Source organism: Protopterus annectens, chromosome 3.part1 (genome assembly GCF_019279795.1).
Source record: "Protopterus annectens isolate FY-2018-M chromosome 3.part1, PAN1.0, whole genome shotgun sequence".
In the NCBI taxonomy this organism is placed as follows: domain Eukaryota; kingdom Metazoa; phylum Chordata; order Ceratodontiformes; family Protopteridae; genus Protopterus; species Protopterus annectens.
In genome coordinates this window covers 1,085,639,149-1,085,666,139 of record NC_056732.1, presented here as the reverse complement: position 1 = coordinate 1,085,666,139, position 26,991 = coordinate 1,085,639,149, and the positions used below count along the sequence as shown (strand labels likewise).

Genomic DNA, 26,991 nt, shown 5'->3' with positions numbered 1-26,991 from the left:
TTAAGGGATAGACAGTGGTGGGACCTATATGAGGCTTCAGTAGCAAACTTGGCAATCTTGTTTTATTTAGATCAGTTTGGCGGAGATTGGTCAAGATGGGAGAGGCATAGAGGAGGGTGGATAGAAGATGAGTCCTTGTGATGGTTACTTTGGTGCGTTTTGTCATAAACTGTTTGTTCCTGTAGAGGAGACCACATTTTTTATTAACTTTCTTAATGGTTTGTGCTATGTGGATGTTGAACCTCAGGTTATTGTCTATTTTTACGGATAGCAGTTTAGTATGTGTGGTTGGACTGATATGAATGTTTTCTTTGGAGCTAATGGTAATGGCCAAAGTAATGTGTTCTTCCAATAACACATCCCTGAGTTGCATATGGATCTTATTGTAAGCTAAATTAACTTCATTCCTGGAAACCTGACAATATACATCACTAAACAATATATGATACATCCAAAATAAAAAGCAGTCCCCCTAGCAGGCAAACACTCCTTCCAATAAGTTTAGCAAATAAATGTGAACAAGTTAGTTATGTCCAAATTATTACCAGAATGTCTTTGAAATTTACAAATATGCAGAAAATCCAATTCACAAAGTTTTTCAAATGTACCAAGTGTAGGGTGGGTTGGGATATTACATATGCTAGGTGTCCGGATAACATTACACGGCTCACTATTAGTATCATTGAATAAAATTCTTAAACTGAGCTTCCTGACAAAAAGTTTAAGATCCATCAACACATGGGAAATGTCTGTATAGGCCATAAGGCCCTTGGCAAATAAGTTTGCAATGTCAACTGAAAAAGGATAAGAACTACGCGCTCGAGAGATTTGAACCTCAGCATTGAAACAAATAGGACATGCTGAAGGGACAGATTCATAACCCAGAGGCTCCCTTCACTATGGAATAAAATCCCAGTCCAGGTTAGGCAGAGTCCCTCATTGACTCTCTTCAAGAGGAATCTTGATGAGTGGATGGGGGATTGTAGGTTTACCCCGGGTATTACTTCTGTGTCACTGTTAGACAGAGGCACAGTATACTAACCTCGAAAAAGGGCATAGCAAAATTAATTTAAAATGGGTGGCAAAAGCCAAACATACTCTGGCTAGGCTTATAAATGCCTTAGGGCAGATAGCCTAGTATGAACCTATGAACTATAGTTATATACCTAAAAGTCACCAGATGAGCTGACAATAACCTAAATACCCAATTCCTGTGTTATCGCCATTGGTTCCGTTTCCACGGCTAATGAGTTGAATGAGAGTTCTCCTGCTCGAATCGGGACTGATTCATCCCCATCTGTTGATTTTGACCATAATATGCCCTCTCTCTGATCCGTTCCAAACTACGTAAATTTGGTTGTTCTAAAGGGATGATGCTGGTATTGTCGCTAACCTCTGTTCCAGTTCCATTAGTAACACTGTGATCATGAGCGTACTGCTAATTCCACTGCTGCGAAACCAGCATTTGTGGGTACGCCCTTCCTGCAGTGTAATCATCAAAGTCCCACATTAATTTCTCAAGCTTACGTGTTTTAATGTTTTGAATACATTGTCAATATTATTAAAAATACATTGATAATCCATAAAGTGCTGTTGGAAAAGTAAGTCAGTTTTTATTGCCACATCCAAATCTTCGATGTTCTTAACCAATTGTTCAATGGTTTGACTGTTAAATTTGACCAGTGCTTCCATGTATTCACAACTGATGCGATCAAATAGACAAAAGTTCCTTGTGCATAACTGAGTCTTTGATTAAGCCCGAAGGGAATTTCCACATTCTAAGCCCCTTGGGCACATGTTTCCATTTGATACATTCTAGTAAATAAGAATTCTCAATTTGCAATTTATGAACCTTAAGTAATTTGTAATGATAGGTATTCAAACTCTCTTTCAGGGACCTACTGACATTAACGTTCATATTTTGTGAAAAGGAAATTCCTTGTCTAAGCCAGTCCTGCAGATTTGGGCAGTCTTCATTCCTGGTCACAGAAACACCCGCATGTCATCCAGAATTGCCTTGGCCATTAGGCATTGATGCCAAATCTAAATCTTCTAAAACCAAGGCATTTGGTGGAATGCTTGTATAAAGCATTATTAACACTTTTTGAGAGATGGCATATGTGTGTTAATAAATACACTTTCGCAACTGCCTTACAGTTTTCCCAACATAAAAATATTTGCAAAAATCACACACCGCAAGGTATATCAAACCTTTTGTTGCACAATTTCCTTGTTTGAAAATTACTGGTTTCGTCCTATTGGGTAAACTTACACATTTGTCTTCTAGAATATATCTACAAGAGGAACAGCAACCACATTTAACAGTTCCTTTGTCTGAAGGTCGAGTAGCTAATGTATTGTGTTCAGACATGTATTTCAAATTCTTGCCCATCTTAAAAACAAATTTGGGTTTGTCCCCTAAAATCTGTGTGCACTCACTATTTGTCTTAACCAGCACCCAATATTTCTTCATTATTTCTTTTACTTCTAAAGAACCTTCACCAAATGGTAAAACCATACTACCATGAAATTTTGTACCTGTGTAGAGGTTTTAAAAGCTACATTAGATCTTCCAATACCTATAAGGGGTTTGAACTTAGAGCCCCAAGCTTGAATAACTTCATAATTCACATTCAAAATGAGATCTCTAGGGTATCCTCTCTCTAAAAATAAATTGATAATAACACTTCTAAAAAGATTCCAATCTGAATACATCCTCTAAGCTCTCACTAACTGGCCCTTAAGGATATTCTTCCTGGTGTTAAATGGGTTCTGGCTATTGTAATCTAAATAGCTATTTGAGAATGTCTCCTTTTTATAAATAGTTGAACAAAAATTCATTTTGTTCACATCCTTACTTATCTTAGTATCAAAAAGTCAATACTAGTGCTAGAATTTTTACTAGTAAATTTCAAAAAAAGAGGGAAGATGGTTCAAGTAATGAACAAGTTCTGTTTCCACTAGTGTGTGTTCTTTCCACAGGATGAAAATATCATCCAAATAATGAAGGTATAATACCCATCTTTCCTTATAATCTGTTGAAGACAAGTATTTCTGTTCCCAGGTGTACATAACCAAATACTCTTTAACTCTGCCACATCACAAGCCCTGTCTGCCCTGCTCCTTTACTGTCTCATTCATTCGTAGTCCTCAGCTGGTAACTTCCACATAATCTAGTAGATACATCTCCAAAATGGGGTAAGTAGCCTCAATGTTTCATTCAGCAGAAGAAAAACATGGCAGAAGGTGATCATGCAGCCACAGCTTATGATTACATCCAGGTACATACTGTTCCACACATGCATGCACCTTCACCACACGGCTGTTGGTATAGTCCTCCCTAATATGTAACTTGTGCTTGCCCTGGACTGATTTCTGGTGTCTGCAAGGGGTTATTCCTAAGGTGGGAGGCTCTCTATATCCTCACTGAGAAAGAAGGAATTCAACCTCTCAGTAGTGTCTGCAACTGGAATACTACACAAAGAATACATTACAGCCTCCAGACATCGGGATCTCATTCCAAATGTGCTTTAATATAAAATAAGATCAGACATCGATGAATGCATTTTTTTCTATGACACAGTTTAGCTGTTGAGAAGTGCAACTAATAAGTCTGCATTTCTGATACTACTTCATGTGACTCGTACAATTCTTTTTCATCTGCTGCAGAGTCAAAATATGTTATCTTTGTATTTGCAAAAGTGCATTCTCCTGGAAAAATAAATGTAAACAAATGTGAAAAAAAAACAGGATAAGTGGTATAAACATGCTTATCAAAAATCCTGATCTAGAGAATTAACCTCTGCACCTATGATAAAAAGAAAGAATAATCAAACCTTAACTTCCAGCTATTAAATTATACTTACTTTTCAATTGCTCCATTTTCAACCTTCATTGCTCCATCTACAGGGTCTAGTCCTTGTTCAGAAAGCTGTTTCAAGGCACTTAGAGCTGCCTGGAAAATAAAGCAACCATGTAAAAACACAATGGCAACTATAAAAGGCAATCTGCAACAAAAATGAATGCAATTTATATAACTACATAAATCATCACTATTCTCAGTTACGTTTTCTTATAAACAAATACAAAAAACTGAAAAATAAACATACACAAACCTAAGAAGTGAAACTTGGAAATTTGTCTAGTGGTGGGAAAAAACAACGTTACCAATTTGCTCTTTCACCTTCCATTTTCAATTCACTACAATTACCAATTAATTTTTCACTCTCCCTTGATTTATCCATTCCCTCCAACCTTCCAACTCTATAACTCCTTCAGCCACTACCTTCGTATCACCTGCTTTTTTATTCTACTATTTACATCTCACCTTCCTAGTATCCTTATTCACCAATTTTGCTCTTCCTGGTTTCACATCCTGTACTTGGGATCTACTTCACTACTTACCATTTGCAATAACTGCTGTGCTTTCAGAAAAGTGGCACCTGCTGGCAACAAGATCTGGTGTATGTGCTGCTCTTCTCAGCTTTAACACTCTTTAGAACTCATATATATCTGGCAGCCCAACAGCCATAGCAGGTTCATGGTTAAATGGGGCCCATGGCAAGGTAATGGACCCCCCCAAAGCCATACCAATAGCCCATTACCTGGCTGTCTCTCCACAATTACCATAACACTGGTTCAACCCTGTCAGTGTGCGTACAATTTTCTTTACTACTTTTACAATGATCACATAGATTTAGATTTAATTTAAAACTTTTATTTCATACTTTACAGCAAAATGGTTTGATAAACAAAGCAAAACAATCTCAAATTGAAAACGGTCTTAGCATAAGTAATAGTAAACTTCTCTTCCCTTGAATCTCAAATTTATTGAAAATGCATCTGACAAAGTATTAAATAACAAGGGGCCTCCTGGGATTCGTGATAAGGAAGTATATAGTGAAACAGAAATTAGCAGCTATGTTAAGGGTGCAGGAATTCAAATGACAAATGTGTAATGCATTTGCTAACATCCTGGGAGAGCCCACTGGATGTAAGTGAAATTTGTCAGTCTATGAGAACTGTTTGTTAAAGTTATTTGGTCAGAGTCATACAGAAAATGAACAAAGGCTGGGAGAATCAAACCCTAAACTTGGGAAGAATCAAACCCTAAACTTGGGAAGCATCTTATTAACAGATCATTGCCTTACTCTCCTGCACTAAAAGCCTTTGCAGACAAACTGCTGAAGCCCAAACACAGTGCATTCACACCACATGCCTGCAAAAAAGAAAACTTAATTAAAACTTACTTGTATTTAAAATATTAACATGGTCTAGTTCACTCACAGCCAAATAATAAATACACTGTCTAAAGTGAAGAAACCAAGAATCATATCCAAAGAACATGGTCAATATGATAACGCTCCTCTTTAGTACAATCAATTCCTTCCTTTATACCACATCCAGTCTGTGATACAAGAACCAAGTGTTTCCACATACCATTAATTATAGCTTCTTGTATGGCAGCAGACAAATCAGATGTTTGCTTGTGATCAAAAGAATGACCAAATACATAAATAATGACACAAAAGTTTATATTCAGTTGCTGACATGAGACCCATAAGTTGTAACTCTTTGCACCTCCCATGCCCTCCCAACCTCTTAGCTCAAGAGTCATTGACAAGGACCCAAATCAGGAACAGATTTTAAATATTGGCCTTATATACCTAGAAAGTAGCAGATTTTGCATTAGCTAGGATTTTTTGAAGGAAACGAAGTTTGAAACTCATGTTTATTTATTGACTGCAATCCACCATACTTTACCAGAAAAAACACAGGTTTTACAAGGAAAAGACCACAAATATAATGGGAAAAAATCAAAGGCGGTTGAGAAACCTTGTGGCTGTCAGAACCACACTGTGCAGACCATTTTATCTCTCCCCCCCTGCCCTCAACTTCTAAGATCATAAATCACAAAGATACAAAATCAGGAACAGATTTTAAAATATAAAGTCTAAAACTCACATGCCTGATATTGTTTAGTGACCACAATCCACAAATAAATTGCCAGAAAGCCACAGATATTACAAGGAAATGACCAAAATACCTCTCAATTTCTTTGCTCAAAAATTCTGAACAAAGCCAAAACTAATGGGGGGGGGGGGGTGACACATTTTACATATTAATTTATGTTAATTGTTAATCAGGTAAACCAACTGGAAGAAGTGCCAATTTACAGTGGCAACTCAGATGCACTGTCTGGTTAAGGGAGTTGCTCAAAGACACCCAGTAGGTAAATGGAGACAGAAGGATTGAAATGCTATACTTTTGACAACAGGAAGCAGTTTGTCAATATCACAGACCCTTAAGAACCAGACAACTCCAATTCCCTTAAAATAGGTGTAGCATGTACCTGCATTTTTTGAACAATAGGAACCTATTAAATTGTAATGACTGGCATTACTGACGGACTGTAATCCTCCATGATTTAACACAAAATAGAAGTTAACAAGGGATAGTGCATACGTATGAGGCAAAATCAGAGATTTTCTGAAAAACTGGAGAGAGGTAAAAAGGCAGACTACGCTAATTCTCTTAAAAGTTAACAGAACCACAGGTTCTGCAAAAACATGCATTTTCTAAACAACAAGAACTATGAACCTCTAACAACTGGCATTACTGACCAATTGTAACCACAAAGGTACAGGTCTGTTTCATTCTACCTCCATTTGCCTTCTTATGACTCTGAGCAAGTCACTTAACCAGACAATGCTTTTAAAGTTTAACAGTTTACAAAACAGAACACGGTAAATAAAAAAGAGATTTGTATGTATTTTTCTGAAGAATTATAAAATTCTAGTGCCTAATGACTGGCATTAGTAGAATAATAAGAACTATGAAATTCTAATGACTGATATTACCAGAATATGAGCAGTAGTAACTGCAAGGACTGGCATTATTGAAAATGTTCTGATGCCTGATTCTCAGGGATGCCCTTAGGTCCAATGTCAGAGTGAGGTGAGTGGAACAGAATATAAAGATATACATACATACATATCTGTGTGTGTGTGTCTGTGTATATATATGTACAGACACACACACACACACACACACACACACACACACACACACACACACACACACACAAACTCTTCTGTTAAAAAGAAACAACATTCAACTTCTGCTAAGAAGAAAAGATGTCCATTTTAATTCCATTTGACTTTTAGCTCTGTCATTATGTAGGGTTGGGATGTGAACAAATCACCTAGAACCAGTCCTTTTTTCTTAAAAGAAATTAATAAGCTTTCCATGATACATAGCTGTAGCTACAGGAAGTCTCTCAATGGATCAAATGCTCTACATTCAAGCCAGTGATACTGGAGCAAAACAGAACAGCAAATAGACCCGTGTAACTGGGAAAGGAGGTATGTTAGGGGGCATCTTTTCTTCTTCTTCTTTTTTTTTTAACTTTTATGGGCATATAACTAGTAATCACAGAAATCAACAGGTAATTCCCTCCAAATATGTCACTTCATCTTTCCAGTTTACAAGATTGATGTGACCTATGATTTCCGGCACCATGTAAACAGGCCAAATACAGGAAAAGGATAACCTATGTTCTTACTGATGACTAGGCAAAGTACTGCAAATAAAAGTACATGCATATTTCGTATGATGCACCCAACTGTTCATAATCATATTAGTAGTGTTTTCTACTTAAATTCTCAACCTGTTGACTAGCTTATACTAAAAGGATGAATCACATATATGCCAACCTCTGCCAGTGTCTGACACTTGTCACAGAGAAACAAGACATTAATGAGCTATTTCCTGTAGTCCAGGGCTTGATTCCCTCAGCTTCCACTGCCTCTGAGACTCTGAGCATGTTACTCAGCCATACAGTGCTCCCAGGCTGAATCTTAAAAAATCTAAAACAACTGCAAACAAAAGAAAAATATAGGCAAAAAAACAATACGCAGGAACCAACAGAAAACACGCTTTACTCTCTCTCCAGTGCAAGGAGTATAAATTAACAGGCAACATATCTACTTAAATATACATAATAATTAACCAATCACCCAATCAAACTTTTAAGATTTTCTGAATCTTAAAAAAAGTCCATGGAGATCAGTGCTCTACCCCAGTAAACAAGTAAAATAAAATATTTTATTAACAGCATAGTGGTAGATGTTTCTAATGAGCCATCCCATGTCTCCTTTAAAAGTGAGCCTTCAGCTCAAAGGGACTACCCAGATAACAAAACATGAAGCGAATAAATAAATGCACACTACAGACACTGTAGATTTAAATTTATGATAAGTGTGCTAAGGAGCCAGTCATCTAAGTAGGTATCTTTGACAACACCTGTTCATTTTGATGTGATAATACGCATCTTAAAGATCGATAGAACGCATCCAATCATCCTTCTGGCAGAATGGACTGAACTGTGACCATCTGGAATTTGGAATTCTTTACAAAATGGTTCAGATAACTGTGATCCAAAATGGGTCTCATGTCCCCTGTTTTCTTTGGCACTAACTTTAATCGAGCTTCAAGGTGGTGAGTGTTCTACATCTACCTTGTGTTGATTTCAAAGCTGCTGAGAGAATTTACAAAACTAAGTGCCATTTTTGAATTTATTTTGACTTATACTGCATTTGTATTTGATTAACTGTGCTGTTTTAACTAGCATTACATTTGCACTGTATTTTTTCACTGTGTTGCTGTTAAACTGTCTGTGAACTGTTCTGCTGTTTTATTTAAGTGTGTATCTGTTCTTCTGTGTTAAATTGACCTAAACAGAGTTTAAATATCTTTAGCATAGTCTGGTTACAGGTTTTGCTGTATCCAGATCTATTTGTGTGATTCCTGTGTTTCCTAGGAAGTAATCCAGACTAATTAACCCTTTCAGTACTGCCAAGCAAAATAAAAACAGTGATCAAGAGAAAAAAAAAGAAAATAATACGCTTTATTAACGCATTAACTTGATCACCGCTTTTTCGTTCGTACCCCACAACTTCAAAAGGTAACATTAGCCCAAGACATTCTCTCCTTAAATACCCACCCCCATTTCTACAAAAATTAATCAATCAACTTAATTAACATCATTAATTACAAAGAAAGTCGTGATATATGGATGAAAACATGGTGATCAAGTTAATGCGTTAATAAAGCCTATTTTTTTTTTCTCTTGTTCTCTGTTTTTATTTTGCTTTGCAGTGCTAGAAGGGTTTATTAGTCCGGATTACTTCATAGTGCTATTTTGGATTTTTTTGGTGGTGTTTGAACTATTGGGCACTATTCCCTCTTCCTTGTGTTTGGTTCCTGTGTTTCCTGCTACAGCATCCTGTGTTGGCTGTGGCCTACCTGCACTTACTGGAAGTAAGTGAACCAGTTGGAACTGGTCTGGCATCGGGTGTTTAGCTAAGAGCTCAGGGACAAGGGTTGATTGGTCAATTCCAGCATTTCAATTTTACTTTAGTTTGTGTAGTATTTAAACCCCACATTTGCACAGGTTGGCACTTGTTTGCACGTTGGGCACTGCTGCTGCTCTGTTGTAACCCTTTGCGACGTATCTCAGCTGCATTTGTTCCCTTGCCAGCACTCCTGTGTAAGTGAGGCTCTCCCTAGCAACTAATGTATTGATTTTATCCAGTCCTTCTTACATGTATAGGCACTCTCCTCAGATAGTACCCACTCTACTATCCCTGACCTCTCTTCCACAGATTCTGATAACCATGGATGAACAATTTCCTATGGTTTCTCTTGCTAGTCTGGTTGATATGGGCATCTTGAGACTGTGCAGCAACTGCCTCATGTACATGATCAACTCGCTACTACTACCACCTAAGAACACAATATGTGAGAGATGCAATTACATTAAGAACAAAGAATCCTTGCTGTCTCAATCACAAGCCAGTATATCTGGCAATGAGAAGGTTGTCTGCTCAACACCACAAACACTACACCTCTAGCACCACCCACACCTATACAATACAGTCGCATATATGCAGAGATTCTCAACAAAAACATACCTATACAAAAAAGAGACACACACACACACACACACACACATACGTGTGCGCCAAACACCACAGGTGGTTCACACATCTGTTTTCCACAGCCTCTAAGCCCCAGCCAACAAACCCAACATACTGGTCATTGGAAACTCTATCGAGAGACACACAGATGTACCCCTGACTAGGCTAGACAAGGAGAAAGTCACAGTAAGTTGCTTGTCAGGTGCTAGGATCTGCCACATCATGCATGCACTCAAGTATCTCAACAACAGGTACTGTTATGAGTCTGTCATAGTCCATGATGGTGTGAATGACTTGAGAAGTACCTCTCTGGACTATATGAAGAGAGATATGATTGAGCTCACTAAATATGTGTCCCATTCAGGTATGTCCCTAGCCTTAAGCAGTATCCTACTGTCACTCAGAAAGATGCCTCAATACAAACAGAAAATGATTGACTTCAACAACTGGCTTAGTTTCTGGTGTTATTCCAAGGGGATCCTGTACCTGACAGCCTTGGAAGACACGACTGACAGACCACGATGCTTTTCCAGAGATAGCCTTCATCGGTCTCCCCTGGGCTTCAGGCTTCTGGCAAAGGCTGTTGCCTCCCCCATAGAGCCTTTTTAAGGCAAAGTCATGAGGACAAAATTACCACATGAAAAATTCTTCTAAACGAAACTTAAAGGTAATACTGCTAAATGCTAGGAGTCTTAACATGAAACTGCACTCATTGTAAGCATTCCTCACACTGGAAGATGCTGACATTTGTGCAGTCACTGAAACCTGGTTCAAAGCCGTGGACAGCACCCCAGACTTATGAGGTTATTCATCCTACCATACTTTCAGACATCAAATGGTGGGCTACAAAGCCAAAAGAGGTGGAGTTTCACTATTTATCAAAGACTTACACACCTCCAGGCTGTTCAAACAGTATGATGCACAGGAGACACTTCATGTGCAGTTAACTGTTGACAAAACACCTATTCAAATCATAGCTAGCTAGCTAGAGACCCCAACCATGACTCAGGAAGCCCACTCCACCTATCTGGACTTACCTGAGTCCATCAAGATTCAACCCTCTACCCTGATCCTGGGAGACTTTAACTACCCAACCATAGAGTGGAAGACCTATTCTAGCCCAAGCATGAACACCCAGAGATTCCTCAACTTCGTCAATGACAATGCATTGGATCAGCTGGTCGACATCCCATGAGAGGTGAAAATATCCAGAACCTGGTACGAACCACATGAGTAGCCACTGTAGCACCCCTAAAATGTCATCCTCCTTAGTAAGATCCAACCATAAAGCAATCATTTTCGAAGTCACCATCTCCCCTGACCCTCCACCCCCACCAGGGTCAAACAAAAAACTCTTCCAAAGCTGACTGCAGCCTCCTGAGAGCAGGTATAAACAGTTTCACAGCCACCGTCCCTTCAGCTGGAACTAGCACTAATGTCCAAGCCTACACCAAAAAAACTATATGACCAACTACATAGATGCATGGGCTCAGCAATACCTGACAGAACTAAATCATCTTCCTCAAGGAAGAGTAAACCTGTTTGATGGACAGCAGCAATAAACAAACTCTATAATAAAAGGAAAAAATTGCTGTCCAAGACCAAGAAGGAGCAGGTGCCAAGTTGGAAGCAATCTCTCTTTTGCCCGAACAAGCAAATAAAGTCACTGGTGAAATTGTCTAAGGCTTACTTCATCTCCAAACTGGCCACATTCACTAAGGACAATCACAAGGCCTTCTTCACATACATCTACAATCTCAAAGGTAAAACCCAAATCTGCTGTGAACTGGTGATAAAGAACACCACATACATAAACATTGTAGATATAGCCAACCTGCTGGCAGATAGGTTTTGTGAAAACTTTACTCCTGTATCCCCCATCAGTAAACCAGGCTATCCCAGCACCTGCAACCCCACCCTCATCACCAAGGAGCAGATCTTTAATGCCCCCTCAAAGGCAAAAAATACAGCCCCATGGGACCTGACAACATCCCTGGCTGCATCCTACATGAACTCGGGTAAGAGCTCTCAGCACCATTAAGCACCCTATTCAACCAAAGCCTGAACACTGGCTTCTTCCAAGCCGAATGGAGGACAGCCATTTTCATCCTTCTACACAAAGGTGGAGCATCCACTGACCCAGGCAATTATAGGCCCATCAGCCTAACTAGCCTGATCTGCAAGGCCATGGAATGCATTATTATGACCTTATAAACAAGGACATTGACAACCTCTAGATGCTTAACTCCACACAGTTTGGTTTAGTCAAAGGGAGATCATGCCTGTTAAACATGGTCGACTTCTTCAAAACAGTCACCAAAGCCATGGAAGAGGGGAAGACGATGCACATTGCCTACCTTGACCTAGCCAAAGTCTTCAACATTATTCCCCACTTGGGCATAATAGATAAACTCTCCCAGCTAGGCATCAACCCATATGTTACCAGATGGGTAGCTAACTGGTTCAATGATAGAACCCACTCAGTCAAAATAGGGGAAGCCACCTCTTGTAGTAGACCCGTAATGAGCGCCATACCCCAAGGATCGGTCTTGGGGCCTCTACTGTTTGGGATATACTTTTCTGAGGTGCAAGCCAAAATCAGTGGTCTGTGGCTGACCAAGACTGCAGATGAGTGCAAGCTGGGTGCTGTCTTAAATTCCCCCAGTGATGTGAACATTCTCCAAGAGGGCCTTACCCAAAGTAATGTCTGCTGCCAGAAGTATGGCCTCAAACTGAATGCCAAGAAATGCATCATTCTCTCCCTTGGGAAAATGGCATCCCCATTAATTATCACATTAATAACATACTAAGCATGCAATCAGTCGTGAGGGACTTGGGCACCAAGGTTGATAGCGACCTGACCTTTGAGCACCACGTTGCCTCCATTGTACTGAAGGTTTTTCTATATGGCCCACCTCATAAGTAAGGGTATTTCATCCAGGAACAAGGAGGTCATAACATCCCTCTACTCCTCCCTTATCAGACCCAATATTGAGTACAATGCCCCCTTCGGCATATACTTTGCCAAGCACATGCAGCAGCTGGAGAGACCTCAGAGGTTCCTGACCAGGAAAATCCAGGGTCTCAAATACCTATCCTATACAGATAGGCTAAAAGTCCTGTCCTTCTACTCAGTCTCATACAGACTACTCAGAGAAGACCTGTGTCTGGCATACAAGGCTGTCTCAGACCCAACCTTGACAGAGTTGCTGCATATCTGTAAGTCAAACTCCACTCATGCAACCTACACGCAAGGCCTCAACCTGGTCTGTAACATTAATAGAACTTGTTGGTGGGATAGAGTTGTGTCCCAAAGACTCCCCCATCTGTGGAACAGACTCTGAGTACCTCACTAGCCCTCTTTAAGAGGAACCTGGACAACTGGATGGGAAAGAGAAAATACACCTCTGGGATCCCATCTGTGTCCTTGCTGGACATGGGAAACAAGTGCTGATGTTGTAGGAACATGGGTGAAATTCTTGGCTAGGCTTATAAGAGCCTCTGGGCCAGTAGCCTAGTATCATCCAATAAAACTACGAACCTATAAAAAGAACCTTGAGTAAATTACTGATCCTCTTTGGTCTGGGGGGACCGCTTGGATGACTCTTTTGTCCAGCAGCTTTTAAACCTCTAGAGCTGCTAACTCCCACTGATTGGGTGGAACATCAAGGGAGACAGTTTCTTTTCCATTGAGGAACTTGTGAAAAGGGAATGAAATATCCTTTGGATATGATCCTTTGCACCCATGAATCTTTTGTAATGTCTTTTCAAGCTTTTAGGTACAAGGACAAGCACCCCCTAACTGCCTCTAGGGAAGGACAGTCAGGCAACTATTTAAGAGAGCTGAAAGGATCTGTCAAAGAAGGAATCTCGAGACCTTTGATTCTGCGGACCCCCTCTGCTGCATGGGCAGCGTCTTCCATCGTAGCTATTTCCCCCGTGCCTGTATGGGAAAAGTCACCCATTTATGGAACCACATCTTTTTACCACTGCACTGATTTCTAGAAAAAGATCTTTGTGGTGTAGAAAAGCAGATTCCCATGGCAGACAAGGTCTTTCCATCTTGCTCACTGCAGGAAAAGTGTCTCTTTAATGGTTGGCCCAAACAAAGAAGATCCATCAAAAGGAGAGCTGATAAATGACACATTGAAGTGCTCCACAAAATCACACAACTGCATGCAGGTATGTCTCCTAATGGCTATGCCTGAAACGGCCGCCTGTGAGGAACCTTCAGCTGTTTGTGAGATTAGCTTTATGGAGACTTTTGTAATGGATTGCAGGGTGACCAGTCATGACAAAAAAGACTTTTGTTCCTCTGCAGATATGGACCCAGGGGTTGAGTTAGAGAGTTCTTTAACTAAGTCCCTCTGCAAACTAGTGAAATGTGTCAGGTAATTTAGTGACTGTAAGGCAAAGGTCACTGAAGCATACACTCACTTCGCAAACCTGTCCAATACCCTAGACTCCCTATTAGGGGGGTGGACAGTGGAGCTCTGCTCAGCCATCCAGATTTTGAGAGCTGCTGCAACAACCATAAATAACATCTGCAGGGATTTCCTTGGTCCAGTGTTTATATTGGAGGGGTATTCAAAATTTTGTCCAGGCATCTGGGGATCAGTTCCACAAAGTCTGGTTCCTTCCATGCCCTGCGGAAGACAAGGTCTATAAGCTCATCTGTGTGTGTGGAGTGGTAGCACATAACGTAGATGGTTCAGACCCGAAGGCTTCCAAGAGCACTGATTCCTCCTGGAAAGGAGTTTGAGAAGACAGCCCACCTTTTTGGCAAATGATCTCTAAGTTGTCTCCAAATGAGAAAGCCACAGCTGAAGATCTAGGGGACCCTTCTCCTTCATCAAAATCACTGTCTTTTTTTAAATTCCCCAAGTCTTTTTGGGTTTCTAATACCATGATGGGAATGGACCCCATTCCTAAGTCAAAGTACGATTAAAGTTCATATAATTAGTATTGTTTCACTCTTTGACATTAGCCAAAAGTGCTCTTGGGAGCACCCTAAAACTGCTCAGTAATGACTCCTTCTGCAATTCGTACGGTGTTACATGAATTGGTAACATATCCAAGTACGATTAGAAATTCTTTTTTATAAGACCAGTTGCTCCTACTACTACTGGAACTGCCTGGATATCTTTCTTCCACATGGCTCTCGTTTCTGCCTGCAGATCCAGGTATTTTATGACTTTGTGTCTCTTTGTACGCAAGATACTGTAGCCACTAGGTGTGGTGATTTCAATGATCAATGCTACTTTTGTCTTCTTTTCTTGGACCACTATATCCAGTTTTCTAGCATCTATCTTTTGAACTGTTGGTACTGGGTGATCCCATGTGATATAAACTTCATACTTTTCTATGATTCTTTGTGGCTCATGTTTCCAGTGTTTTTCAGCCACTTCGATACAATAATATTTGCACAATCTCCAGTGTAACAGTCTAGCCACATTATTATGCCTTTCAGTATAGTCCCTTTGCCAAGGTGTGTGACTGTTTCCAATTCAGTTTTACAAAACCTATATATGTCTGTTTCTCCCACATGTTCAATGGACTTTGTAAACCAGCGTGTACGTAGCCCGCTACCTCAGACTGCCAATATTAACCTTTCATTTCTTGAAGTGAATTCACCTCTTCTTAATCACTCCTGTGTTTGTTCTTGATCAACATGCGGTTCTTCTAGAAGTTTTCTATACTTACAACTATATTTATGTTTATTTCCACATTTCTTGCCTTCTCATCTGGTCCTTCACCTTATATTCTTTCTTTTGTTTTTAGCACATTCAGTTGCTGCCTGTTTTTTTATCTACTTCTGGTATAATTTCCATTCCTGCTTGATGTTGATATTCTGCCAAATTAAGCAGAGATGTCATCTTAGATTTATTCTCCTTATGTTTCAAAACTTTCACTACATTTGGATCCTGTGAGGTCAGCAGATATGTGTGGAGTCCCATGATTGTAGATCTATACATGTAATCAATTTCAAGGAAGCCCATCCCTCCTTCAGAGCAGGGAATATATAATCTTGGTATACAATGATTTTTATAAATCATATGGTAAGCATGAAGCATCCTTCTTGTTTTATTATCCAATCTATCCAACACTTTTTGGGGCCAGTCAATCACACCAAAACTATAAGTTAGGACAGGAACAGCAAATTGATTTATGGCTTGGATCTTGTTCCTAGATGTCAATGCTATTTTCAAGATTAATTTAAGTCTTCTAAAGTACTCCTTACTGAGCTTTATTCGCATTTGTTCATGTTTTATTGCCGATCCTTCATCAATTCCTAAGTATTTATACACTCCCTCTTGCTCAAGTTCTTTTATATCACATTCTTGTCCCAAACCTAAGTTTTCCTGGTGCTGCAGTTTTCCTTTTTTAAAGGTTGCTTTTGCACATTTATCAAGTCCAAATGACATTCCAATATCATCTGAAAAAGTTTTGACAACCTGCAGCTGTGCTTTCAGTTCCTCATCTGATGAGATATACAGTTTTAAATCATCGACAAAGAGAAGATGTGAAGTCATTAGACTTTGTTGTTTTCTAGAAGCCAAATTTTAGCCATGGCCTAAGCTGTTAAGTAAACAGCTTAATGGATTAATGGCCAAGGCAGAATAGCAATGGTGACAGAGAGTCACCCTGGAATATCCCCCTTTGAATTTTTAACCCTGGGATAACAATCTGTTCTTTATCATGGCTTAATTGCAAAGTGGTCTGCCACTGTTTCATGGTTACTGTAATGTAGTCAAATGGTTACTGTAATGTAGTCAATCAGTGTAGGGTGTATCTTATACATTTTTAAGCACTCTTTTATCCATGAATGTGGAATACTATCAAATTATTTTTTGTAGTCAATCCATGCCTTACTTAGATTCTTCCATTTTTACAGTTCTCCACTACAACTTTGTTTAACAACAAATGATCCTTTCTTCCATATGACTTTCTTTTATTGCCCTTTTGTTCTACTGCCATAATTTCTTCTAAATGACTATAAACTCTGTCGGCGTCAATTCCCGTGTATAGTTTGTACATCGTTAGAAGACAAGTAATTGGTCTATAATTTTTAGGGTAGTTTGCAGGTTCACTCTTAAGCAAGAACATTGTTTTTCCTGTTGTTAACCAGTGCGGTGTGTGTTCAGGGTGCACATATAAATAGTTCTTTCTCATGGCTAAGTCCTCATGCAAAGAAGTTAATACTTTAAGCCAAAAGTTAGGTACTGCATCTGGGCCTGGGGTTTTCCAGTTATAGGCTTTTCTCAACTTTGTTTCAATCTCTCTGGCTGTTATTTCATCCCATTTCATATCCTATACCTTCAAACTTCTTATTCTTTCTTTTACTTCTTCTATCCATTTAGCATCTTTGTTATGTTCCACAGGATCTTCATAGATAATGCTCCAAAATGTATCTACTTCCTCTTTTTTTGATGGTCTTTCAATTCCTTTTACCTTATTTCCCAATTCTCTATAAAACTTTTTGGGTCATCAATAAATTGCTTATTTTGTGCTTTTCCCTTACATTTAGCTTTATATCTTCTAAGTCTTTCTGCCTGTTTTGAAATTCTTTTAGTTTGTTATCTCCAATAGTACATAACAGATCCTGGTCTGTTCTAATACTGTGCATTGCTTTTATCACATCTATCTTTCTTGGTATTTTTGTTGATATATTCCCTCTTCTACAATCTTCTAACAGTGACACTTCTTGTCTTAGCTGCTTTATAGTTTTCTCTATCCGATATTTCCATGATGGTATTCACTTTTGCCTCCTCTTTTCCCTTGCTACCCTGTGTTCCTGTGGTAGATCTTTATCAGTTATTAATTTAGCAGCACAGTAATATATTCTATTTACTTCTGTTATATTGCATGGATCTCTATGGACAGTCCTAATTACTGTGTTCATTTATTTTATCAAGTTTTTAACTTTTGGGGTTTTATTAACCTTCTGCAGTCTACTTCTCTCATTGATCTTGATATATCTGTCTTTGTCTATTAAATCAAGCAACTCTTCTCTTTACTCATTTTCTTCCATACTGAGGGCACATCCCTTGTTTTCCATTTCCTGTGGGCATTCTATAGAAAGTTCAATAGCATCTTCCTTTGGCACATTCTCTTCAATTTCATCCTGTGTCATCTGTTGTTCTGTCATACGGGAACTCACTGGCCTATCACTTCTCAGCATTGACTGCATCAGAGTTTCCACAGTTTCCTGTTCCTTTCCTTCCTGTCTAATTTCAAGTGAAGGTTTATACTGGTTTCCTGTGGAAGGCTCCAAAATATCTTGATATGGCACCTGACCAACTGCTTCCTGTTCCACTGATTTTCCCTTAATTTGGATATCCTTTGCTCTATCCTGTTGTGGTGCTTTCTGTACTTGATTTACTACACTGAATCCTTCTCTTTGCAGCTGTTCCATAACCTCAATTTCTATTTCTTTGACTTCTCCATTACTAATTTTCCTCTTAGTCGTCTTGTATTGTAAAGTTTTTCATATCTGGATTCCTTTCCCTATATTTTTCTTCAAATATCTTTGGTGCTGCTCTTTTTGTACTGGTTAGTTTTGCTTTCTCCTTTGCATAAATATTACACCATATTAAATCTCTTTTCCTTTCCCATGTCCATATTTCTTCTTCCCATGTCTCCTGATCTTCTTGCTTTTCCTTATTCTGGGGACTCACCCAATCATGATGTGATGTAGTCTGTTTTAGACCTTTTACATTAAATCCTTCACTTTGCAGGCACTCCATAACTTCAACTTCTATTTCTTTAACTTCTGCTTTACTAATCATCTTTTCTACATTATATCTTTGTGCTCTTAATCTTTTTTTTTGTGAAGTTTTCCATATCAGGATGCCTTTGCCTGTATTTCTCTCCGAATATCTTTGAGACTGCCTTCTCTATATTAGTTAACTTGGCTTTCTCATTTGCATAAATATTGCACCATATCAAATCTCTCTTTCTTTCCCATGTCCATATTTCTTTTTTATATTTTTCAAATATCTCTAGGTTTTGTTGTTTATATTTTCTCACTTCCTCAGATGCTTCTTTTTCCAAACAGATCAAAATTTCTTGAGCTATATACTGTTTTTCAAAAATCTGTTGTATTAATGAAAGTAAATTTTTATATGAAGCTTCTGACAGTTTTTCCTGCGGAAGTATTTTTCTTTCCTCTAATTTCTCTCTTAATCATTTTGTATATCTTGTGTCTGGAAATTCTGGGCTTTTTGCATAATAGTAACAATACATAATTTCATTCTTATCCTCAATAGTCCACTCTATCGTCTTTATGGCTCTTCTTTGGCCAATCAGTTTTTGTCGTTTTTGTGGACTTCTAATTCCTTCTATAACAAGGGAGCCATCTTCCCCCTGAGCCTGACCTGGCCCCATTGTAGGAATGTTTCTGTATTTTGAGGATTCTACACTGTCACTTTTTCCAGTCTTGGCACCAGTGCGCCTACCAGGATTGGGCACGTTTTTATCCTGGGTCTTGTGCACCCAGCTATCTTTTTTTTTTTTACTTCTGTCTATGATATATGCTATAAAAATACAGTCTATATAACAGTGTCGCCTTGATGAGGTTTTGTGAAAACAGGGTCCACCTCGTGAAGGTACTCACAAAGAGTTGAGGATGAATTCACTTTCAGCACTACTACTCTCCTTTGCTTGCTGACTTTTCATCTCTCCATCAGGACCCCTTCTGTGAGGGATTCCTAGGGATAATCCAAGTGCTTCCTCTTCAGTGAGGTGTTCTGGAAAGGTCAGAACAAATGAGGAGTTCTCAAGTGGGAAATGCTTGAAAGCGTATATGGGAAGAGCTTATTGTTCCATAGGATGGGCAGCTAGGAGCCCATGTAAAGAGACATCTGTATAAATGTTCAAAGCTGCTGTCATGAGAGGTGCAGGTGCTATGGATGGCAAATGCAGAATTGTTTGTGTCAACAGTATTGATACTGACACCAATGTAACCAATGGCAACAGTACCAGCCTCGCCTGTTGAAGGCTAAAACTCCCCAAAACCAGCACTGACAGACTCGCTAATGCTTGACTCCAAGGACTGACCTCTGACATTGTGCTGAAAATCCCCAATGACTCTGGACCAGGTGCTGAGGGCCCTGATCCTGAAGTCTTATGGATGACACTTTTAAATGATGACACTGACAGAAACAAGTTCACTGTTAGGCTTGACCCCAATGACCCATCTCCTGATACTGGACTAATACTGGCAAAATCACTGCCATAACTGACAACACTGACATCAAGGCTGACATCAGACTGTCACTGTCCAAGGCTGTGACCCCAATGCCAAGACCATGGTCAGTAATCACTGTTCTCCTAACACTGAGGCCAGCACCTCTAGATCAGTACTGGCCTCCTTTGGACCAGCAGTGGAATCACAGTAGTTGGTAAAGGAAACCAGGAAGCTCTTACTAAGAATAGGAGGAGTAAAAAAGTACTTCTATCAACTAAAAAAAGCAGCAGAGGGAGAGACAGTAGACATCTTTTGTTGGGTACTAATGATAGCCTCCAGAAAATTCTCACAGTCTCTAATTATGGTGATGAAATAGGAATAGACCTGCCTTTTGATGCAGTGGTCTTGAGCCCATGATACAAGAAACTACTTGGACTGTAAAAGATGTCAACCTCATACTCTTGGCATATTAAACAGGAGACCTTTCAGAAACCCCTTTAACAAACAAAGTGGGAATTACACAGTATGGTACTGCAAAGATGGCTGCACACTGATCAAAAGCTTGACTAAAGCTGTACCAGCGTGGAAAAAAATGAAACAAAGACAGTAAAAGCTTTAAATTTGGGCAAAATTCAGTTACTGGCTGGCAATTATACACTGCCCTATTGCCTGCAAAAAAGAAATTTGGAGAAAATCAATCATAAAAGGCGAAGAAGATAATCTCTCGGTGGGATGACTCTTGCAGCTGTTCAACAAAAAAAAAAAAAATTCACCCTTCAGCTTTGGTACAGGAGATGGCTTCCTGTAATTTAAATGAACAAATGTCAAACAAAACACTGAAAAAATTTAGGTATTAGATGAACAGGTGAAAATGCAAAAATCAAAGGATGACATAAAGATGTCTGAGCATGACGCTTCCCAAAAAGAACTGTTTCAAAAACAGTAGCGTTAGAAGACAGATGACACAGGGAAAACCTGAGATTTCCTGCTGTACCAGAAAAAACAGGAGTAGTAGACTGCAATAATTTTAGAAATGTACAAATAAACAGCTTGACTCATGTTCCATTGTAGATTTTATTAACTGAGAGGGCACATCACATGCATACTCCAAATCTGGACAAGAAAAAACAGCCAAGACCTATATTAGTAAAGATGCAATCATATTGTCTTCCTAACATTCAATTGAGTCCTAATATAGAGAACAACATATCAGTGAACATATGATATGAAACCTCCTTCTCCACAAGCATCCCAGATATCATCAGCAGAAAATCATGAAAGGATATGCACAACATGAAACACACTGTCTAATCACCAAGGAAAGAACAACAACAAAAAGTTGCAGCACTTAGTCCCTTCAACAAGCATCCCGACCAGCACAAAGAACAAAGTCAGAGTGCAGAATCTGCTAACCTTAGGGTATAAAGTCAAAGTCACGTTAAGTGTGGAAGACCCCCCCCCAAAAAAAAAAATGGTACAGCTTTTCTGGATAAGATGAACTGACATCAGCTTCTACAGTCTGCTATGGGACTCACTATACCAGTGAGCAGCTCGCTAGAAGCAAACTGAACTACTGACATAGGTTTTTATAGTCTGGTATGGGATTTAACCTATCAGTGAGCAGCTCACTAGCAGCAGTTGCAAATGTCTTACTTAACCTACACAAGTGCAGACTGTCTGGTTCCACCTTGCTATCTTGTACATGGTTACTTTCTATGACCTGCTGCCAATATTTTGGAGGAGGACATATGACATCATATGCTTGCTTATATTCCATTCAGTATACCAGGACTTGATTGAAAATTAGGAAGCCACTCATACCAGCAGAAAAAGTTGGACCTGACAAAACTATGGTAAAGAGGATAAGAATTAAAAATGTGGGATAGCAAAGTATTTCTGGAAAATGATTATTTGATGTACATCAAGCAGAAGAGAAGCAAGCTTAGCCCGGCAATCAGGGAATACTGAGAGATGGGTGATAGTCAAGCTGCTGTATTCAACAAATTTCAAACTACTTTTTTTCCTGGAGGATCAAATACATTTTTTATGCAGAACAGACTAAGGATGAAATAAAAATGTGTATCCAACAAAGAGTGGGCCAGAAGACAGAAGGGGATTCTACTCTGCAGTATTCTGACAACAAAGCCCACTAACAAATTTTGGCAGTGAAACCTTTTCCATTGTTCCAAAGGGAAAAAAAAACATGTGAGACATAAGAAAGCATACAAGCTGACTAGAAGACTCAGGAGTACCTTAGACTTGAGTCTAAGACTAGTGGTGGGAGGGAGACAGAGAAAGATGAAAAGAAGACCAGCAACACTGTGGAATTAGTGAATAAATGGGAGCCTGTAAAGCATCAATTCCATTAAATAGAAACAGACATGTGAAATGTGGCTTTGCAAGAAAAGCTCTGGAATTTAGTTGTCCATGTTAAACTGTCACGTGGACTGTAAAGCAAATGCATCACTTTATGTTATTAATGTTTAGAAGGAGACTGAAAGAACTAAAGAAGTAACTGTAGGTAAAACAGGTTTTTCATTAGAAATATCTGTATATAATTTTCACAGTATAAACTGCATATTATATTGTAGCGCAGTTTTATATAGTGAGCAATCAGGGGTATTTTAAATGTGAGGTAGGGAAGTCTTATCATTGACTGCTGTATATGTTAAATATATTAAAGCAAGAAAATACTTTTTGTTAGCTGAACACTATCTAGAATTTATACTGCAGCAAGGTAAGAAAAGCTAGAACAGAAGCATGTAAACATTAATATAATACAGTGATTCTGGGCTGCTGGGGGATGCAAAAATATACTGACTGTATTATATGTAGAATTAAGGCTTTTACAGAGTTTATATAAATTAATGTCATTGGTTTAATATAAAGACAAATTGTTTTATGCAAATAAGTTTAAAACTATGATAAATGATGAAAAGCATGGGAAATGGTGGTTATTTCTCATAATTGCAAAGTTGCTGGCAATTTTTTCCATTTCAAAAGGTTTTCAGTGCTATTTGTTTTATTTCACAGTTTTCACTGAAGAAAAATGTGACATAACCTCAAATGGAGAAGAGAAAAAGCAACTACATAAGAGGTCAGCCTACCAGCGATTATGGTGCGCATGTAAGCTAAAAGAAATGTCATGAGTAATAGGTAGGAGTAATAAGCTTTCTGTCATAATGACCATTGTGCATATATTATCATGGACTTAAAGATATAGAAAAAAGTAGAGTATATTGAATTATATTAAGAATTATACTAAGAAGTGCAGGGTACACATAGCAATGTTGCAGGATATATATATATGGATAGAAATGAGTATGTGAATTTGCCAAGGAATGAGTTGCAGACTAGACATTCGGCAAAACATTGAGGACAAAAGAAAAGAGACTAGAGGGGTTCCAACAGTGACTGAGGATCAAAAAAGGAAATAATGGTAGGTATATGGTAGTAAGGGGTTACTGGCAGGGGAGGTGTAAATTTATATTCTACCTAACACTACTACTATGGAGCTAAAAAGACTTTTGGGAGAAATAATACACTATCAGTAGGGATTATTATTTATGGATGGGAACTGGAACCTGATTTTCAACAGCAGGGATACTTCAGGGGTTAGAATGGAAAACAGAACAAAAGATGGCATATTTCATAGGTTGGTACTAGGCTATCGGCCCTAGGACTTATACAAGCCTAGCCATAACAATTCCCTGGCTATTTCTTCTCACAGAATTTACTTCCCTGGACCCCCGACTAGCAGGGCGACTGACGTTGAGAAGTATATGGAAATATTTAGTACGGAACATGTTGATTCAGCATTAGGAACACACAGAAAATTTACTTATTATTCTTCAAGGAACCATAACTGGGCCAGACTAGACAAAACTTTTATTTCATGGGAGCATGCGTATTTACTTGAAAGCTTTCACTGACATCTAATAACTATTTCAGACCATGTACCAATAAACAGTAAGATAAGGATGCAGAGTAAAAATGAGGTGCTGCCACATTCCAACTTAACTGTTGAAAAGAAATGAATTGAATGAAAAGGTATTGGAAATGATTTGAGAGATATCAGGGAAGATAGAAATTTCTTCTGAAGGGGTAGCTAGTGAATAGGAAAAAATGAAAATGAAGTTTAAAGGCATGGCGAAACAAGAAAGAATGAGATAAGGGGAAAAAGTAACAGGAATTATTTAGAGAGATTGACAAAGGTTAAAGTATTGTAGACAGAGGAGAATCTCATGGAACAAGAAAAGGAGCAACTGCAGGATGCCAAAGGCAAAATAAGGGAGTATTTGGATAGTATACACAAGTTTAAAAGGGTTACTGTTAAGCAACTACTTTTTGATAACAACTAAGGAGCGCAAAATCTTTTAGCCCAATAACTTATGCAATAAAACATACAAAGGGTTGCTGTCAAACTTAAGAAGCTTATGACAAGAAAAATAACAAGAGATCCTATAGCAATAACACAGATGTTTTGGAATTTTTTTAAAAAAGCTGTATAAAGCAGAGGAATAAGGAAACCAATAATAGGTATAAATGGAAATATTTATGGATGACTTAGTTATGTCATGGTTAGTGTAAGATGAGGCTCAACAATTAACAGCTAAGATAGAAGAAATGAGATAAAACAGTGACATATAAATATTCAATGGGAAAGTCTCAAGGAACAGATGGTATATTTTTGAAGTTGTGCGTGAAAAAAGTGATAAAGAGTGGGAAGGTTTTGTTCAATAGGATTTTAAAATGGGGGGAGTGCATCTTGGATGAAAGCTGTGGTGGCTGCATTTCCCCAAACAGTTAAAGACCCTTCAGATCTAGCTTCATATAGACCTATTTCAATTTTAAACAATGATTCTAATATGTTTATGTCTACACTAGCTAAGAGAATGGCAAATTAATAGATATGGATCAGAATGTTTTTTTTTTCCTGTGGAGGGCAGGCAAACATTTCACAGCATTAAAAGAACAACAACGAATCACAGTGAAACAGGATATAAGAAAATGTTGCAATTTCTGGTGGGTCCTGATGCTGAGAAAGCATTCAAAAGAATCAGCTGAGATTTTATGATTAGTTTAATGATAGCATCTGCAATCCTTGACAAACAATATGGTTAATTTTGAAATTACATGAAGGGTCAGAGTCAAGAAATAAGGTGGGAGATTTCCTCTCTAATAACATAGGTTTGAACAGAGGAACCAGGCAGGGGTGTCAACTTTCATTTTTCTTAACAGCTTTATGGAGTCTTAGACAAATAAAATAAGGGACTCACAAATTCAAGGATATAAATAGCATGATAATCAAGAAAAGATAGCTTTATCTGTAGATGACATTTTGTACTTGATAAATTCAGAAAAGAACAATTCAGTGTTGTGAAAAAAAATTTAGATTGTTTTGAAGTCTTTTCGCGATGCAAAATTAATGAAGGCAAAATAATAGCTATAGCAGTAAGTTATGTACCCAACAATTAATTGGTTTAATAATAACCACACTTATTGAGACATGATAAAATTAAGTAGTTAGTTGGCTGGATTAAAAACCCTTATTATGGCAGCTAAGAACATGTGTGAATAGACTAATCAAAAGACAATACAAAAACTGAGAAACTGGAAGCTCTTAATTATAAATATATAAAATGTTTTTAGTCCCTTTACTTTTATATACATCAACCAGAGAAGAAGTTATGGATGATAATTAACAAAGAGTTGAAGGAATTTATTTGGTAGGGGAATAGGGCAAAAGCAAAGTGGGAAAGGCTGATTCTCACCTAAGAACAAGTTAGTTTAGGATTACCTGATTTGTAAGGGTACTTTAGAGCTGCACAATTAAAACTCTTACATGTAACAGAAGCAGAAGGTAAGAATTCAAAGAGGAAATGGATGATGATTAAAAAGGGAGGGAGTTTAAGAAATAAGGAGAGAGTGGGATTTTGGATGCAGGCCCTTAAGGAGAATAACAACCATACATATTAGATGTATAAAGTAATATAAACATACACGTCAACACAGAAATAGCAAAAGAAGATTCTACCAAAAAGGATGACTGGAAGCAGAGGTATAGAAATAGACAAGAGGGGCTGGGATTTACTGGAGAAAAATTAACAATGGGACCATGACATTGGGAACAAATACCTAAAGAGGCAAAAGTAGGAAGTCTGGACTGCAGGTTAGAGATGGTCTTCCTTCCCAGGGACTGATGACACAGTATGTGTAAAGTGAAAGAGACGGGGGAAGGTGCAAAATGAAAGACCAGCTCTGGATGAGTTTTTAGTTGAGGCCAGAACAAAAGCTGCTGATAAAAAGGTGATAATTTGTAGGGAAAATTAAACAATAAATAACTATAAGAATCAATCAGAGGAAGTTAGAAAATATTGAGAAGAAAAAATGGAAATGCAATCTATAAATAAGCAATGGGAAGACATCTGTATGGTTCCCAAATGCGCAATAATGTCCAGAAGGTTTAGGGGGGTTAGTTTAGCAGTATTAGCATACATATTTTTATACCCAAGCAGACTTCAGAGAATTTTTCCACAGTCAGACAGCAACTGCTATAGGTGTGATGGGAAAGAAAGAGGTTACTAGTGACATGTTTTTTGGGAATGTAGGCACATTTTAAAATTTACCTACAGAGTACTTTATCAGGAATGTTAGGGGTGCAAATTGTTGCTACTAGGGAAATAATTATTTTCAGCTTGGACGTAGGATCTGAATTACCTAGAGACAGCCATACCTCTTCAACTGTACAGATTTTCACAGAATGCCCAAATTTTTGCCTCATATTTTTGGTCTGTTTTTCATAAAATTGTGTTTTTCTGG

At 38.4% G+C, this 26,991-nt stretch overlaps 1 protein-coding gene across 1 annotated transcript in view; it reads right to left on the bottom strand.

Annotated features, from left to right (window-relative positions):
• The window catches only part of STAU2 (staufen double-stranded RNA binding protein 2), a 3,898,627-nt gene that overhangs the window by 335,998 nt on the left and 3,535,638 nt on the right, over window positions 1-26,991 (bottom strand). The window contains exon 15 of the mRNA XM_044067226.1: window positions 3,867-3,955. Coding sequence (XP_043923161.1) covers window positions 3,867-3,955 — 89 coding nt within the window. The remainder of the gene's footprint in view (window positions 1-3,866; window positions 3,956-26,991) is intronic.